The sequence below is a fragment of the Engystomops pustulosus genome, chromosome 3 (genome assembly GCF_040894005.1).
Source record: "Engystomops pustulosus chromosome 3, aEngPut4.maternal, whole genome shotgun sequence".
Classification (NCBI taxonomy): domain Eukaryota; kingdom Metazoa; phylum Chordata; class Amphibia; order Anura; family Leptodactylidae; genus Engystomops; species Engystomops pustulosus.
The window spans coordinates 24896884-24914506 of NC_092413.1; the positions used below are offsets into that span (position 1 = coordinate 24896884).

At 42.2% G+C, this 17623-nt stretch overlaps 1 protein-coding gene across 2 annotated transcripts in view; it reads right to left on the reverse strand.

The window, feature by feature from the left end:
• Positions 1-17623, reverse strand: part of FBXO11 (F-box protein 11) — a 52145-nt gene that overhangs the window by 18927 nt on the left and 15595 nt on the right. For both annotated transcript variants that reach the window (XM_072140316.1, XM_072140317.1), the window contains 4 exons: positions 8981-9105; positions 2949-3030; positions 2340-2484; positions 601-730 (listed from right to left, as the gene is read on the reverse strand). In XM_072140316.1, coding sequence (XP_071996417.1) covers positions 601-730; positions 2340-2484; positions 2949-3030; positions 8981-9105 — 482 coding nt within the window. Of the gene's footprint in view, positions 1-600; positions 731-2339; positions 2485-2948; positions 3031-8980; positions 9106-17623 lie in introns of those variants that run through there.

The following is a 17623-nucleotide window of genomic DNA, read 5'->3' on the forward strand; positions in this document are numbered from 1 at the left end:
AATCACAACTGTGTGATGCTAACGAGCCGTACAGCTGTGTGCCATCACATGACACACCTGTTGCATGAGAGCAAGCAGAGATCTTGGAAACCATGAATAATTAATAGATAAGTGGATTGGAAAATTTTACACACCACCTACCCAGTTTTCTGTATAGCTTCTTTACATTATTTTGTTGTCGAGCATATTACTGCTGGGTTTCCCTTGCTTTGTTACGCATTAAAGGGGGGGGGGGGTAAATTTCCCCATTGTTCCTATGTAGGCAACTATGGGAAGGGTTACCATTTACCATGAGTATTTTTGCATTCTGTTCTCCTTGACTGGTTTCTGATATGCTTTTCAAGGCAAGAGCAGATGTGTGAACTGAGCCTTAGTAACATGTCACCAGATCACTTCCTCCGAGAGTCCGTGAGAAAGATAGGTGTGAACTAACGCTAATATATGGGCTGGCTAAATATGTCCAAGATATGATTTCTAAGAAGTTGGGAGGGGAAGGGTTGAGGAAGCACGATGACACATGCTTTGATAACTATATCCTATATGTACAGCTACACCTTATAGTCTACAGTAGTAGGACCACCACAGTTGTACACGTCATACCAGCTGCTGGAAGCTCTCCTTCCACGGATTTGGATGCTCGTATTCCTCAGGGTTAATCTGATAGAATTTGCCAGGCTCGGGGTGCATCATGGGTCGTGTATACTCAAACACTTCCATATATAATCGTTTCCTGCAAATAAAACTCCGGCATTAGTATGGACCAAGTTACAATATAGAGTAATGTGTGAGGGGGAATGTATACAGGCTCATATACATCTCACATTTACCCTCCTCGTCTGCCACCTCTCTGCTATAGTTTGCCTCATTAAAGCACCAATCCCCCATATGAATAATTTTGGCCGTGTAGTATTTAGGTGCCAAGAGAAATCCCAACCACAGCAAACAGATGTCCCCCTTACAGTCAAACAACAAGAGTAACACCTAACAAGATAGGAAAGTTCAACGCGGGTCTCATGTAAATGCAATATTTGTAGATCTGATGGTAAAGTTCTTATTTTTAGTTTTGCGGCTTATTTTGGGTTTAGGTGTAAATATCAAATTATAGCGTTTACATCTGTGTCGTATGAGTGGCGCATACTCAGATCTCCAAGATCACAAAATATCCAGGGGTCACATCAGCGATTTAGCACGGAGGTGTTTCCAGCCCCTCCCCCCTCCCCCACATCTGTACAGGAACCTGCAAGCCACCATTCAATAATATAGAGTAGTTTTGTGCGCTCTGTGTGTGGCCGGGAGTATCAGAGCTGGATCAACACTAATCAGGGTTTGAAGAACATGGCTGCTTTCTTCCAGAAGAAGCTTCTCTGCTAACCAAGGGTAGTGCTGGTATCACAACTAAGCTCCATTCATGACTATACAGCTTAGCTGCAATACCGGCACTAACCACGATAAGGTGTGGCAGTGCTTTTGGAACCTCCAGTCAAACCCTTTAATTCACAGGATCACTGCGGGGTCTAGTGGTTGCTTAAATGTCCATTTCCATCTCGGCACAAGAGGACTGGGATGAGAATAGCTCCCTTGTCGCTTCCCTAAGGTGGCTAGGAGTTATGGAGATGACAGATTCTGCTGATCCCTCACAGGAAAAAAGTTAGATCTATAGAAGGATAGAACACCTGTTATTTTTGGTAACACACATCACATCTACAGGACCAGCATCGAACAACCCTGAAATGTTAATACCTGGAGATAGTATAGCCACCACAGTATGAGATAGCAGCACTATTTTAATGGCCCTTTTTGGTCTCCCATTTCATCAGGGATTGGGTGTGAAGTTAAATAGTACAATTGTACATGCCCAAAGAGTCATGCCCTGCCGCTCAGCTCTCCTCTACACCAGTAGTCACTATTGGCAGAACCAATGAGTGAGCACGCCATTTTAAAAATCTACAGAATAGATATATTCTAAATACTAGAATTTCCAATCTATGCATCATCATTGTCTATCCATAGGATTACTGTCTAGCAGGGAATGTGTGGCCAGCGCTGGGCTTGATCATTAATATGAGGTTAGTAGGGAAACAAGCACCCTTTATGATCTATGCTAAGGATACACCAAATTGACAAAAACTCCAAGTAGCACAGGTCCATCTGCAAACATTGCAAATGCCACCTTATCAGGATAGAATATTTAAATTAAAAAAAAATTCTACAATTCATCAAATGTCCTAGCAGTTTGTGCAAATCACTTTCGCACTTTTGCTGCACTGTACCGCTCCTGTACGGTGAATGTAGGCTTAGACTTTCTATAAAAGTATAAAATCAAATTCTCGTGTACTCACCATAAAATAGGATCATTAGCAAGTTCACTAAAGCGCTTGCACACGCAGGCTGCCCTGCAGAGGTCCTGCTCCAGGAGGTAAGAGAAGATCTTCAGTACCACTTCATCTGGCAGCTTTTCTTGGAGATACTGTTCTGCCGGCGCCGCTGTGGTTGGACGAAAAAAAACGTGTCACTCGTGTAATTTGCGATCATATTAAAAAAAAAAATATATCAAATTGAGGTATATAATTTGCATAGGCTGAGTCTCCTCTTTAGGTTATTAGATGGGGAATACAATAGTCAGATATTTCTCAGAAACCATTGGGCTGAGAAAGAAAGTGCTCCTGAACCTGTGAAGGGCTCTACAGAAGGGTATATTCATCACCACATGTGTGAGGTGGTAAAGGGTCCTTTAATTTTGACAAAAGTAAATGACATGGCATGGAAGCAACATCAGTCATAACCCTATGATATATAAATAGGTTCTTTGCTCTTGCTCTTTGGGGTTACAAGGATTAAGGTCATTAAGGGATTAAGAGGTCTTATAACTTATGCCATTGGTGTTAAAATACAACCACTAAGCACAATGGACCACAAAACAACACAGCGATAAAGCAACGCAGTCTTACCGGGCAAATCTTGGGATTTCCCAGATACTCTTGCACGTTTTGCTCTGTGACCAAAGTTTTCAGTTGTCGACGTTGAAGCGCCCTAGAAAAAGAGGAAAAGAGGAGAGAATGTTACGGAGACCCCAATCACTACCAAAGAAGCAGTAAGGATTCACACGTTTAAATAATTTGGAACAGTAAACCACCCACAGTTCCTTCTAGATTGGTGGTTTTGCAATGAGAGTTGTCCATGGCTGGGTAGAGGAAAAATCCAAATGCTTATACTTTCCTAAAAATGTGCTAGATTGGGCCTATTTATGGCGCTCTCAATGCCTGTGCATTGCCTCATTGAGGCCCGGACAGTACACCCCTGCCCCAATGAGTGCCAACACATATGCACTGAGGTTGCGGTGGACTCTGCTGGTTCACCAAGTGCAGAAATCAGGAGCAGGGGATCCATCTCGTCACCATCAATAGGTCCAGTAAATTCGGTAAACTAAACCAGATGCGATCTCTTTCTGCACATATTGATAATTTTTCCCTGAAAACTCTGTTCTCCAGCAATTCAAATGTGAAGCATCTTTTTGGCGACATACAATAAAGAACAAAAAGTCCCATACGCCTTAATTCTGCATAGTGCACGTTCCCCTTTTCTATGGGTGCCGGACATCATTTGCAAAACATGTTCTATGTTTGTGTGTGTTGCCATAATGACCGGGAATGTGCATATACTGAATAATTTGGAAGCTGGATACTACCAGAATCTATGGTTGACATCTGTACATGTGAGACCACAAATCTATAAATCCTTCATGGGAAATAATTTGTAAAGCATAGATCATGAACAAGATGTTTATGTATGCATTGTGTATAGTCTCCATTCATTAGTCTAAAGGAAAAAAAAAAAAATTTGCAAAATTAGAGCAGGAAGCACAATGTGCATGTTGGTCATCAGAGACATTGTCCGTAAACACAGAACACATTACAGCCTGAAAATACTATAACAAGATGGAAAACGCTTTAACCTACTGACCAGGAAACTCAGCGAATAAGTGAAAACAAGATCAAAAATAATAAATGACATAAAATGTAAGTCTTCATTTCTCAGAGCCGTCTCTCCAACCAGGCCATGTCGTCAGGGCAGCATGTGTCCCTGCTGCCTCCAGTGACCAGGTAAAGCGAGGACAAAGCTGTCACCGTGTTCATGGACGTTACAACACATGGAGATTTATGCCATAACAACCTGCATTGTTTTTCATGCCACAAAACATAACACCTAATCACAATGAAGCTATATAAACCAGCTATATACATTGGATATATATCAGTCACATGACGGACTATAATGGTCATGTCATCTCATCACAACATGTTGTGCAGCAGAAGGGACGCGGCTTATTCCCTGTATCAAAATAAGAATCCCCCGAAACAGCACAAAAGTACAAAATAGGAAGGTATTGCGAGGTGGGTAAATATTGCCCTAAAAATAATGAGGCATAAAGTAAAAAAAAAAAATAAAAATACACCAACACAAATAATCACGGATCAACAAAGTCTATATCGATTGTCTATCACTACAATCAGAACCTATTTGGACTCTGTTTAATGCCAGTTTGTAGATTTACTAACCTTTCACCAAACTTTAGTATAAGCAATTTAAGAATATCTTCTAACGTCTTATTAGGGTCTCTTTCTATACTTAAAAATCGGTCTCACATTCACACACACAGTTTGAGCTAAAAAAAGAAAATAGGTTTCTATCTAACCCTAAGGGCTTTATTCACATCAGTACTCATAGCGCCCTATAGGATTGTGCTGCTGCATCTAAGGCCCCTTTTAGACGTATATGTCGGCCGTATGCTAGCTGGATGAATATGTGTCACTGTACGGTCGCCGGAAAAATTTAAGAGTGTGCCCTCTCCATGTACAGCATGCTAGCAGGCCTCCCTATAGAGGGGAGGGGTGAGGAGCACTAACCCCCTTCACCTTTTCAGCCAAACTTATACTACACCAGGGTTCTTCCCGGGCTGAGCATATACTTGTGTGAAAGAAGCCCAAGAGATTTATAAGATTCTGTGTACAGTGTATTGGAAACATAGGGGCTACTAGAACTAGAGTCTGCAGCGGAGAAAACTGCTAATAATACAGAATACAAGTCATGTTATGGCCACAAAATGTTAAAGGAAGTCTTATATCAATATTAGATCACTGTGGAAGTCTACCTCTATTTGTCATCCATGGTCTCCTTCCTTATAAAATCAATGTTTATAATAATGCTAATAAGCCAAAGGGCCACAAGGACAATTCCCAAAGCCCCTCTGTGCAGCATATTCAAAAGCTGTCACACTGTGCAGGAGCTCTCACTCTTCCATTCACTATGTGCTGCAGTGACATTACAACAGGCTGGGGGAACGCGGGACAGTATAAAAGCCTATGAAGCTACAGAACAGAGGGGCTCTGGGAATTGCTATGGAAAACAAATAAGAAGATCACCACAGTCAATGTGCCCGAATCTATGAGTAATGTCCCTGGATAATTCATGCTTTATTTGAATATAGATCTATGGGCAGAATTGCATTAATACGCAGACTTAAGAACAACCCCAGTGCAAAGTACGGGACTCCTGCCAAGTGGTGACGAAGGGAGTCCAGCTGTCAAACATCACTATGATGCTGGGCCTCCCATCCTCAGCACTGTAGTCAGTCCCTGAAATCCAGGCGACCCACGCTCCCCGGTTCACAGCCTGACCAGGGGAGGGTTATACAACATGAGAAGGCACAAATCTTACATTTTACCCCCCCCCCCCCCAATTATATATTTCAAATCCTAATTTAAAAATAGGGGTGAAAAAAAATTGGCTAATCATCCTAAGTATCTGCTCCTACACACAGATCCTAATGCTTTCCTGCCCCTGGTAACAGATTTATGTATATCCACTAATATATCAGCCCAGATATGAGGGAGACCCAAACCAGAGAGTGTTCATCCCAGCATATTCTGAGGTCAGTAGTGGTCGTGGCATCTACACGTCGTGTGACGGAAGGGGCTGCCATGTAGGTAAGCCTTTTAGGCCCTCCATTTGGAATATAAATCTAATAAACTTGTAGGTGGATAACATGAGCGATAAAGTGATTGCATGTGAAAGTCTAATGATGACTAAAAATAAAGTGCAAAAAGAAAATCCTATACAAAATGTACTTTTTCATGCGTAAAGGGAAAAAAAAAAAAAAAAATTGCAAAAAACCAATAAAACCTCTCCAGCCCCCCCCCCCCCCCCCCCCGTCTGTCCTTGTAGAACATAGTTCGTACAATAACATCAAGCGTTAAATCAACCATACGTAAATCAAGCCAAATCTAATACAAGGTCTAAGACACGGTCGTTCAAATTGGGGTGTTAAAAATTGAAGACATGATAAACCATAAAAAGTGGGAACACAACAGGAGTGTAAAGAAGTCTATATTATGAATGCACGCGCAACAATATCACGGACACAATAGCGCTCTGCATACCCAATATAGTTAAAGAGAACCTGTCATGCAAATTAACCCACGCAAATCTAAGGACATCATTACAGGGGTATTCCCACGAAGACAAGCTTCTTATATGTACTCAGGATAACAAAATGACATTCTCTAATTCACTGTTATTAACAAAAATGCAGTAATTCACCAATACAAGTCCAACCTGTCTCTATCAGTCTCAATGTACACAATTTAAGTTGCCCCATCTTGGATTTCTGTGTGAGATGGTGCAGATGAGATTTCTGTCTCTGCTCTGTGCCTGAAGCCACGGCCCATGCCCGGAGCTCAGAGACAATGACTCTCTCTCCTCACTATGTGCTGGCAGGAAGTGAGCAGAGGCTGCAAACTACAAACTAGGAGATGAGAGATCTGGGGGAAGGAGGCGGCAGGAACATGTCTGAGATGTAGCAGGGCTGAAAGTGTAACAATGTAAAAGTCTGCAGCCTCTGTGTAATAGGGATCTAATGCATCTCATCTCTGATCTGTTTCATCGTGTCAGTATGTTAGTACAATGTCAGAAGCCGGATGAAAATTTATTTCCACCTGTACCCTGATAATGTAACAACCTGCACACAAAAAAAAATAAATCACTTTGCTATATTCTGCCGCTAATCACTTTCTTACTTCGGTGTACGGACCTGTGGGTGGTGTCATTTTTTACAACTTTCAATGACGTTTTCAATGCTACCAATTTCATAGAATTATACATTTTTCAAAACGGTATTTTCGATTTTGGGCGCCATTTTCCATTACATGCTACTGCGCAGAGACGATGCCGGTTCAGCTCTGCACAAGAGTCGAACCGGCACCGGGGATCGCGGGATGTCAGCGGTAATCTACCACTGACATCCCCGGCTAACACCCGCGGTCGGAGTGGGCTCAGATCGCGGGTTTTTAACCCGTTAAATGACACGTCAACGCAACCCATTTTCAACAATAGGAGATACCAACCCCAAAATGGTAACACTGGAAAAAGCATCTCATCCCGCAAAAAAAAAAAAAAATAGCCATCACATGGCCCCAATACCGAAAAAGCGAAGATTTTATAGCCTACAAAAAGGTGCCAATGAGGAAACTAAAAATCCTGGCAGCTGCAGGTCCCCCCTTCCCTTCTGCGCCTCGCTGTGCGCCCATAAAACAAGTCACAGCCACATGAGGGGGGTCTCTGTACTTGGGAAAAATTTCATAACAAATTGTATGGTGGGTTTTCTCTTTTTATCTTTTGGAAATGTGTAAATTTTAGGGCTAAATGAACGTATAACCGACACAATTTGACCATTCTAAATTTCACCTCCATTTTGATTCAATTACTATGAAGATCAAGGGGTTAACAATCTTCCTAAAATCTGTTTCTGATAGCTTGAGGGGTGCAGATTTGAAAATGGGTTGGTTATATAGGGGGGTTTTAATGCTAAATATTTAAAATTTAATTTCAAAACAGTATTTATCCCCAAAATAGTCAATTCTGAAAATACGGAAAAATCGCTATTCGATTTGTAAGCCGCGTGACATCAAAATAAATTATCCAGACATTTCAAAAATGATGAAAATGTAAAGTAGACAAATGGGAAATGTTATTCAGCAACTTATTTAGGTGGTAAATCTATTTGCCTGAAAACGCAATGATTTCGAATTTTTCTAAAAATTCATCACTTTCTTTTTTTGTAAATAAACGCACTTATCAGCCAAAATTTACCACTATAATGAAGCACGACATGTGTGTGGGGGGGGGAAACAATCTCCGAATTGTTTAGATAAATAACAGTGTTCAAAAGTTATAAACTATAAAGAGACGCAAGTCAGAATCCAAAATCCCCGCAACTGGCATGTGACGGAAAAATACGTCACCTATCGGTAATGGTTTTAGGTGCAGTTTTGTTAACAAGTGAAAGACAAAACTGAATGGGCGAATTTGATTTTTAAGGCGAAACCTGTTCCAGAGAAATTTTATTCACTTGGGAAAGTAACACCTCAAAACTGATTGCAATGCAGTGTGTGACTGAACCCTAATGGAGTTCTGCATAGTAAATGTTACTTGTATTGCCTAGCCTCCTGGTTCCCAATTGACAGACTGATATTCTGCTGTATGAAGAGCTGTTAGATCATTGGGCACTTAAAGTCATGTGACCAGGATGACATCACCCAAGGTAATGTTAACATCTGCTACATCTACCTCCTGTATCTGATCACATGAAATCACAGCAGCCTCCATGGAGGATGACGACAAGTAGTAATCCACGGAGGATGGGGAGACTAAAGGACCTGTGATTATGTCACCCTGGTCACATGACATGCTAAGAGGCATAGGAAGAAGTAGATGAGAGGAGGGGGGGGGTCGGCCAAGTAGTTCAAGCCTTCTCTGATGCCAAGCAATATAACAGTTGATTTATGTGGATAAAAGGGAAACCATTTTTAGCTAAAAGTGTCAGTGTATATGACACAAAAAAACATGAGGACCCTCAAAATAAATTCAATTCAACCTATAAACTTGATAAAGGCGCGATAAAACATACATAAAGTCACAGTCGTACCTCCATACTGTTTTTTGTTGGACAAGCTGTTCTTTTAGGGACGAGAGTTTTTCTGCGGAGTTGATATGGACTATTCTGTGCACCAGGACCTGATTCTTCTGCAACCATGTCTGCAGGCACTTCATCTGAAAAACAAGACAAAAACATGAGGTTATTTCTGAAACTAGAATGCCAAATAAAAACACATACAACTTTACCAGGAATAGGCAGATCAAAAACTGCTAGGCCTCGTGCACACGACTGTCATTGCTGTTCTGTATATATGGCTGTATTCTGACCGTAAATACAGGATGTATTGCTATAATATATATATTTATTATACATTTATATTACAGTGGGCTGGCAGATGGATGGATGACAGAATGCACCTCCCACTGGTTCTGGATACTGAACGTATATATGGCAGCATACAGTGCACAGCCGTGTGCAGCACTTATTTAGGCTACATTCACACAATGTATGCACATGTATTCACATCGGCGCTGCAGAGAGGAGCAGGGGATGAGCGCTGCTCACCCCCGCCCCTCTCCATAGGAAGATACAGCGCCGTATCACGGGAAAAGATACGACATGTCCTATCTTTTCCCGGGCTACGGAGCGGTACGGTGCCGCACTTGTGCGTGAGCCCATAGAAGTATATGGGGGACGTATATCGGCCGTATATACGTCGGCCGTATATACGTCCCCCATACATGTGTGTGAATGTAGCCTTAGCCTGTATTTTATACATTACCGTAGACTTCTATGGACTGTTCTATATTTTTATACGGCTCCCTTACAGCATGGTAGACCATACAGCCATGTACATGGGTGGCCTTTGTAAAAAAATAAAAAATAAAAAAAAAAGTTACATGGACCTGATAAGTAGGGGTGAGCAGGGTCATGATTGCCAGCGGTTTTACGTAGGTCTGTATACCGTGAAGTGTTGAGGGGGATTCAGATTATTGGATTCTTTTAGATGATTAGCTGCATCCTAATGTGTAAGGAGGCCTTTAGGATGGGCAAATCTTTTTAGGATCTGAACCCCAGGACCTGCACCGATTCAGAGACTACAGGGGGAACACACAACTAGTTTAGTACTACATCACCCCATCTACTTTCTGGCTGCACAATGCTCCTCCAGGCCCCATGGCTATGTAGGGAATAGCATGGAGCTCCATTAACTTCAAACAGAGCATGGACGGCGAGTGACTGGGAGAACAGAGACAAGGAGTATAGGTGGCACCCTCACAGATCATAAAGCGAAGGCACATGCAAGCAATAGGCCACCCCGTTACAAGACAGGACAAGCTCCCTGACATCAAGCCCCCTAATTCCACTACAATGTCATTTAACGTTATTTACAATTTCTCATTAATCCCGACTGCGCTACTGCAATTTCTCGTGAACTTTGTCAACCACATATAACCCCTTAACGTCTTCATCTGATCATGTAGAGTATTTGTGTAAGTGTCGGCTAAAGCCAGAAACGAGCCGCTGTAATTAAGATTTCAAAGCCATCCTGACATCAGCGGGGGACATCTTCGTGGTAAAGCGCGCGGCCGGCCCTGTTCATTTACAAAACAGTAATTGAAGGCGTCAAGTTGAGGGGGGGGGGGGGGGGTTTAATTATTAAAGCAGAAATACAAACTGTAGGCTCGTGAATAGGCAGAGATTAAACTGTAAATATCACTTCATGCTTTCCCTTCTTGATCTAAAAACGGTCTGCACCAATTTATTTCATGACACAACAACTTTATGGGGCGACTGAGCTGGAAAGATAAGTGGCTGCAATATAAGAAATCCGGTCTGCCTACTGCCGCCACTAGGTGGAGCTGCTGAATAATTGTGTATACAGCTCCCAATTCTTTCATTAACGTCTTAGTGACCAGTCTATGAGGCCTTAGAGGGGCTGTCATTACTACAAAGACATCAAAATGATAATGAAAACAAAATAATCCCAGATAAACCCTTTAATTTTTTTGTGTTTTTTTTTTACCTGTGACAAGAATCCATTGTTGTTGTTATTGTTATTGTTATTATTATTATTATTATTATTGGAGCAGTATGAGCACTTGCTTTATTGCAAGATGGCTCCACATAGTGGAATATGTTTAATCAATTTATTTATTCTCTTTGTAGAGAAAAGGGTCAAAAAAGGAATGTCAATGTGAATTTTTATGCCATCAACTGAATTAGAAGGAAAAAAAAAATTGGTTACAAATTTTTTTTGGAAATTTCAATCTCCTTTTGATATATTTTTTTGCATCACAAAATTCTCACACAATGTGGAGGCTGCGGTCACTACTGGGCATGACATCCAAAGGATTGAACACTCAAGATCTCAATTTTTTGGGATCAAGGCTGTTAAATGCATGTCCCGAGCTGTAAAGACTCGGCCCAAACCCCTGCACAAACTGTAAGATGACATATGCACAGTGCTATATAGTAGCCTCCATAAAGGATATTGGTTGTTTCTTAAGAGGTAATTTATTTCATGCCAGTTTCTGGCATTAAAAATATTAAAATAGGGAAAAGTCAAAAGTTTGGAGATGCATATTCAGCAGGACTGTGATATATGGATATATAATCAAGGAACGTAGCTGGATTCTGAGCACAGAACCTTACAGCACAAAGGCGGAGAGGATGTGGAATAGAACTGATGTGAAATCTATTCAGAACGTGCCAAATCCAGCTACAATCCTGGAATAGAAATAGACTTTACAAGGTCCTGCTGCTACAAACACACATAATATGTACGGATGATTATTCAGATCTTCAGGGACAATAGTCAACACTATCTAGATCCTAGTATGGCCAAACGGATGACAGATTGCCTTCTAAGTCACAGGGTTAGTTGCAGGAGTGTAAATTCCTAGTTTGAGTGTAAACAACTTTTAGTAAATCTTGCCCTTTGAACCACTTTTTCAATATTTGCTATTGGTGCTTTGAGGCAGTCATCTAGTCATAGGGAAGGTGCCTTGACCCATGTACATAGAGATATCTTCTTATTGAACACATTGAGCTGCTCAATCGGCTCCTACATGCTGCCTGCAGATAGGACACTATGTACAATGTGCTCAGCTGCTCTACAACATGCTGCCTGCAGATAGGACACTATGTACAATGTGCTCATCTCCTCCTGCTCCACAACATGCTACCTGCAGATATTCCAAAAATGCTCGATTGTCCAAGAGGTGAAACTTGCATCTCCAAAACCCAAGGCCCCTGAATGCTCCAGGCATTACTTAATGGTTAGGGGGCTGCACATGGGCAGGACTCTATACACTGCTATGTGCACATGCCATGAATGCTACCCCTTTAACCTCTGCAAGAAATTCCAACTGGTTACCGAGATGACCCAGACCCTAGATGACCATTTCTCAATTAAAAACTTTGAGCTCTAGTATAAAAAGAGATATATATATATATATATATATATATGAGACAAAAAAAAAAAAAGCGCACAACCATATGCAACAAGACTTCAGCAGCTTGGAAGATACAAGTGATGGCAGCTCTGTAATAATAATGACGCCTATAATTATCCTATACATAGCGGCATTACCTTAGATAATCTCAACTGAGGCTGAAGCTACGCTCCCCGGGAAAACCTGCTGCCGCTTATACGTGAACAATGTGATAAATAAACCTGCATTCAAGGTTGTCGGGAAAACGACTGCACACAGAAATAACAAAAAGAAAGGACAGATGATGTCGCTGGAGGTGAGCTCGCTGCAGAAAACATGCCATGACTGCAGCGGGGCCACGCCAGGTTATTAACCTCCCGTCTCCCTAGACAGTCACGACATTTATGCACCAAATTACAATCCAGTCCTAAGAGATTATCCTGTGATAATACATCACTGACTGCAGCCTTCACAATAGATATGGGGCCGTCCCTTTGAGAGAGCATAAAAATCTGTCATCTGAAAATACATTACATCATCTTATCCCTTCAAGGGATTGTCCACGGTGGATTCGCAATTTACTGTGCCGAAGCTGCAGCAAAACATGCAACAAGAGCTGCAGGGCTTAAAGGGATTATTCAGTATGAGAAAACATGGCTGCCTTCTCCCAAATACAAAGCAGCTCCTACCCGGGTTCAGTCTGTCATTTAAATTCTCATATATGAAAGGGAATAGGAGCTCATTTGCAATACAAGGAGGTAGATGATTGAAATACGCCAGATTTCTGGTGCAACATTAACACTGTAGTAGCCATGCCATCCAAAAGCCTCTGGAATATACTTGGTGTATTGAAAACGGTCTAAATTTTAAACAGAATTAGTAAACGTGTCTCATTGCAAAAGACTTCTATGGGGACAGAGATCTGGTCAAAAATTGTACAGCTAGATCACGGTGCCCATTAGGTTTGTGTGCATGAGGCTTTACCCTTAGATCCAAGCACCGGGACTGTGATTATATTATATTTGTTACCCCTCCTTCCTTAACAAAAAAAAAAAAAAAAAAAAAAAAAAAAAATCAACATTTATGATTATCCTGATGAGCTCTGAAGGGTGTTAAAGACCCTCCATGCTGTAGCTTCACAGGCTGTTACACTATTACCCTCACCCCTGCCCCCACTGTACAAGATTACAGTAGGCAGATCGAGGAAGAGGGGAGACAGGGACCACCTTATAAAGAGACAAAACAGACTGCTCAGCACTAAACTCATACACTTCAATAGCAAACTATGTAGCTTTAAATTGAGACACAGAAAACATCTGTATATTGCACAAGAAAAACGTGTGGAGAGAGGAACCGTGGTCCTCTCCATAACTGTCCAGCCTCCGACACGAGATCACGGTGAGGAGGAATATGACCAGAGAGGTCTCACCGGCTACTGACATCAATAAGGAACACACTGGACATTTTCTCATATAACGCGTGTATGTGCGGGTGTGCTGGGGGCCTCCGGACTCTCCAAAAGGAGGCAGATGTTGATAAGGATAAATCAGAATTTCAGCATGTCCAATTTTCGTGTTCCTAGATCGAGATTAGACACTGCGGCTTACAAGGAGTGTGGAATGTGTATTATTTAAGAGACATACCATATAACAGGTTGTCATCCATTAGAAATAAAGCTCCGCTTCTTTCCCCTAGACCAGTGATGGCGAACCTTTACTGAGTGCCCAAATTATAACCAAAATCCACTTATTTACCACAAAGTGCCAACATTGCATTTTAAGCAGTAACGTATAGCTACCTGTTCTTCCACATCTATCAATCCTATCGGCCCCCTGAGGCCACCAATACAGTTGAAAGAAAGAGGTCAAATTCAGACTCTCATTGTAGCTTCTCTCCAGGGTCTCTTTGTGCAGTAAGAATGTAGGGTCCAGCAGGAGGACCTCCAAAGATAATGCAGTTCTATCAACACCTTCTCACTTTTACCGCAGTTCCAAACAGCCAATGAAGCGTAGTTTTAAAATAGCGCTGATTGCAGCAGCTCTTAAATTGCCTGGGTCTGCAGGAAGACTTTGTGAATTTGGTCCTGTTTGGTGACCTCTGTCAATGGCCTGAGTCCCCACAGAAAGGGCTCAGTGCCACCTCTGGCACCAGTGCCATAGGTTCGCCACCACTGTCCAAGACGAGCACCACTCGCATCTACAGGCCACATTTGGTATTGCAAGTCACTCCCCTACAAGGCAAGAGGGGCAGTGTTGCAATTCCGGGACAGAAGGGGAGAAAAAAAAAAAAAGACGACCTTTTTATCGTCTATTCCTGGACAACCCCAGAAATTCCACATGACATCAAACCTGTAGACGTAGCATCCAGCCACAGCGGGGAAGCATGTACTTAATATATGGTGCCAGACACCCGTTTATTGAATCGAGAAAAGGAGAGAAGTAGTCGGGGAAAAAAAGCTAAGAAGTTGACAAACAATATAAAGAATATGAACATGACTGTCACAGAAGGATAAAGATGACTTGCTGGATTGGGATAATCCCTGCGGGAAGATGCGGGGACGGTCAGTGTGATGGAAACTCCCAGGGTTTATTCACAAAGGGACGTCAGTAGCAGCTCAATGACATGACAAGTCTCACGAGGAAGTCACTACTGCAATAACGGCACAAGACGAGAAGATTTCCCTACTTGCAGGTATCCTCTCCAGCAACGCTTTATACAAATATATACCTACTTATTCTAACCTGGAACTTCCGTTTACAACAAATTTGATTTGGGGAACTTCCCTTTAGACCGATATTGATGACGTTGGCCTAGGACAGTGGTGGCGAACCTATGGCACGGGTGCCAGAGGCGGCACTCGGAGCCCTTTCTGTGGGCACCCAGGCCATCACCCCAGCATGAAGTTCACCAAACAGGACTTAAAGAATCTGCCTGCAATGATAGGCGAATTTTCCCTCCTCCTTTCAACTGCTTTGGTGTCCTTAGGAGGCTGAATGATTGAAAGTTGTCAAAGAACCAGGAGAAATAAATTACTGCTTAAATTGCTGTGCTGGCACTTTGCAATAAATAAGTGGCTTTTGGTTGAAGTTTTAGAAATCAGGCTCCAAAAGGTTCACCATCACTGGCCTAGGATAACTAATATGTGTAGGTCCGATAGCCAGCAAGTCCTCCAAGCACTTATAACTAATTGCTTATTCACTTAAGAGAGGACCGAGAGGGCAATTTTGGACACAAAACCACCCACAAGTCCTTATAGTTTAGTGTCCCTAATCCAACCCATTTGGGAAACTATTTGGTTCATAGAGATCTGTAGGAGGTTTAATTGTCCCAAACTGCCCTAGCAGATCCTCTGTAAATTGGACTGAGCCGCAGGACCATCACTGGCGTGAAAAGCAGTCATGGTCAGAGCGGCTGATCACTGGGGGATAGCAGTTATCAGATCCTCAAACAATGCGATTTGTGTGTCTGAAATTACAAACGGGACAAAAATATTTTAAAAACCTGAACCAGCTCTACCTCTGTCAGTTGAAGTTTACTTACGTTATGGTGTAAAGTCCCTTAAAACAAGGCATTGTGTACATTTAGAAGTAGAGTCAGACGTTATGGTATGAAATCCCTCAGAAATCCCACACATGTAGATGCAGAAGGAGAGGCATCAGACAAATTGACACTTTATTTTGTCAAAATTTGGGACGAGACCTGATCCCAGTTGGAACAGTACAGTGGAAAAGGCCTTTATGACACTAGGATCCCCTGTCTCCCTATAGGACTATTATCCCATACAATAATCTAGATCTCCATACTGGACAACAGACCTACAAAAAGTAGAGTATTCCTGGAATCGTATATTACTAGGACACTGGGAGTACAGGAAGCGGCACACCATGGACTCCAAGAAATACATGTATTACATGTATGAAAATTATAAACACATAGACCAACCCGAAAAAGTTTTAGTAGCAGACGAGCTTTCAAATCTCGAAAATACTGTAAAAACAAAACCGCTCGCAGATTTTTTTTTTTTTTTTTGCTATGCGATTTTAACCATATCGCAACAGCAACTTCTGACCACCATCTCAGGAGCTTATCAGGGGGTAGGAAGGACAACCCTGTTAATAGAGCGGTGTACACTAATAAAGACCCTCCCCCAGTAGCTTTGTACCATCAAGCAGCTGGCCGGGAGTCCAACAATACAAGAATGAATAGGACAAACCCTGCGCTCCAAATCAGCGGAGTCTCCCACCGATAATGCCCTAAAGGCATACTAATCCGATTGAATGCGATGGATCTCAGGACCCGGCTCATCCTAAAGACGCAAAACCCCACAGAAATGATAGAAAGACGGACACTTGGAAGATCTGGGAATCTTCGATTCTGTACTAAGCGGAGCTGCAACACTTTCTAAAAACAAATTATAGGTTATGATCATAATGGCTAATGGCAAAACTCAAAAAGCTACTGCCCGGTTGTATTTCAACCCAAGAGGTGCAAATACACAATGAAGGGAAGAAAAAAAAACAAAAAACACTTACCATGTCCAAAGTTAAAAACTTTCACATGACAGAAAACATTCTACCATCTAAAAAGCGTCAAAGCTACGACAAAGCATAACAACTATATTACATCCTATTAAAACAAAAACCATCACAAGACCAAACTACACAGCAACACACAGACCCTAAAAGATGCCAACTAGCCAGCACCCTCAGCGATCGCCCCTTTAACAATCAGGATTTCCCCAACTCACCAACTTTTTTACTTTGCCAGATATTAATCCTCCTTGCTCGCTCTCCCGAGATGTTAAGGGCCACGTAAGGTTTCTGGGTTAGCTGTGTAGTAGGGCTAGGAAGCAAGAAACTGTGTGAAAAGGTGAAGCCAGCCCCAGTATAATCCAAAATCCTTACTAGACAATGGGGCATTGGACAAGGAACACACAGGGGTCTGAAAAGACAACACAGCGAGGGCCAAGACTCTGCAGGGGGATGGGCGAGCACCAAAAACACAGACAACGGGAGGCTGGAAAGACATTTGTCTCAGCAGGTTATTGACAAAAGCCCAAATATGTCCCCAAAAAAAAAAAAAAAGTGTGCACCTACATTCGCCGCCATGTACAAAGTAGTAAGACGCCGCGAGATCCTGGCAGCCATGTATAGACTGGAGAGCGAACAGCTGTTGTATTCCTGGACTACAACCACCATTATTCCCAGACAGTGACTGGCTGAGGAAGATTGGGGGATGAGCCAGCGACAGCTGG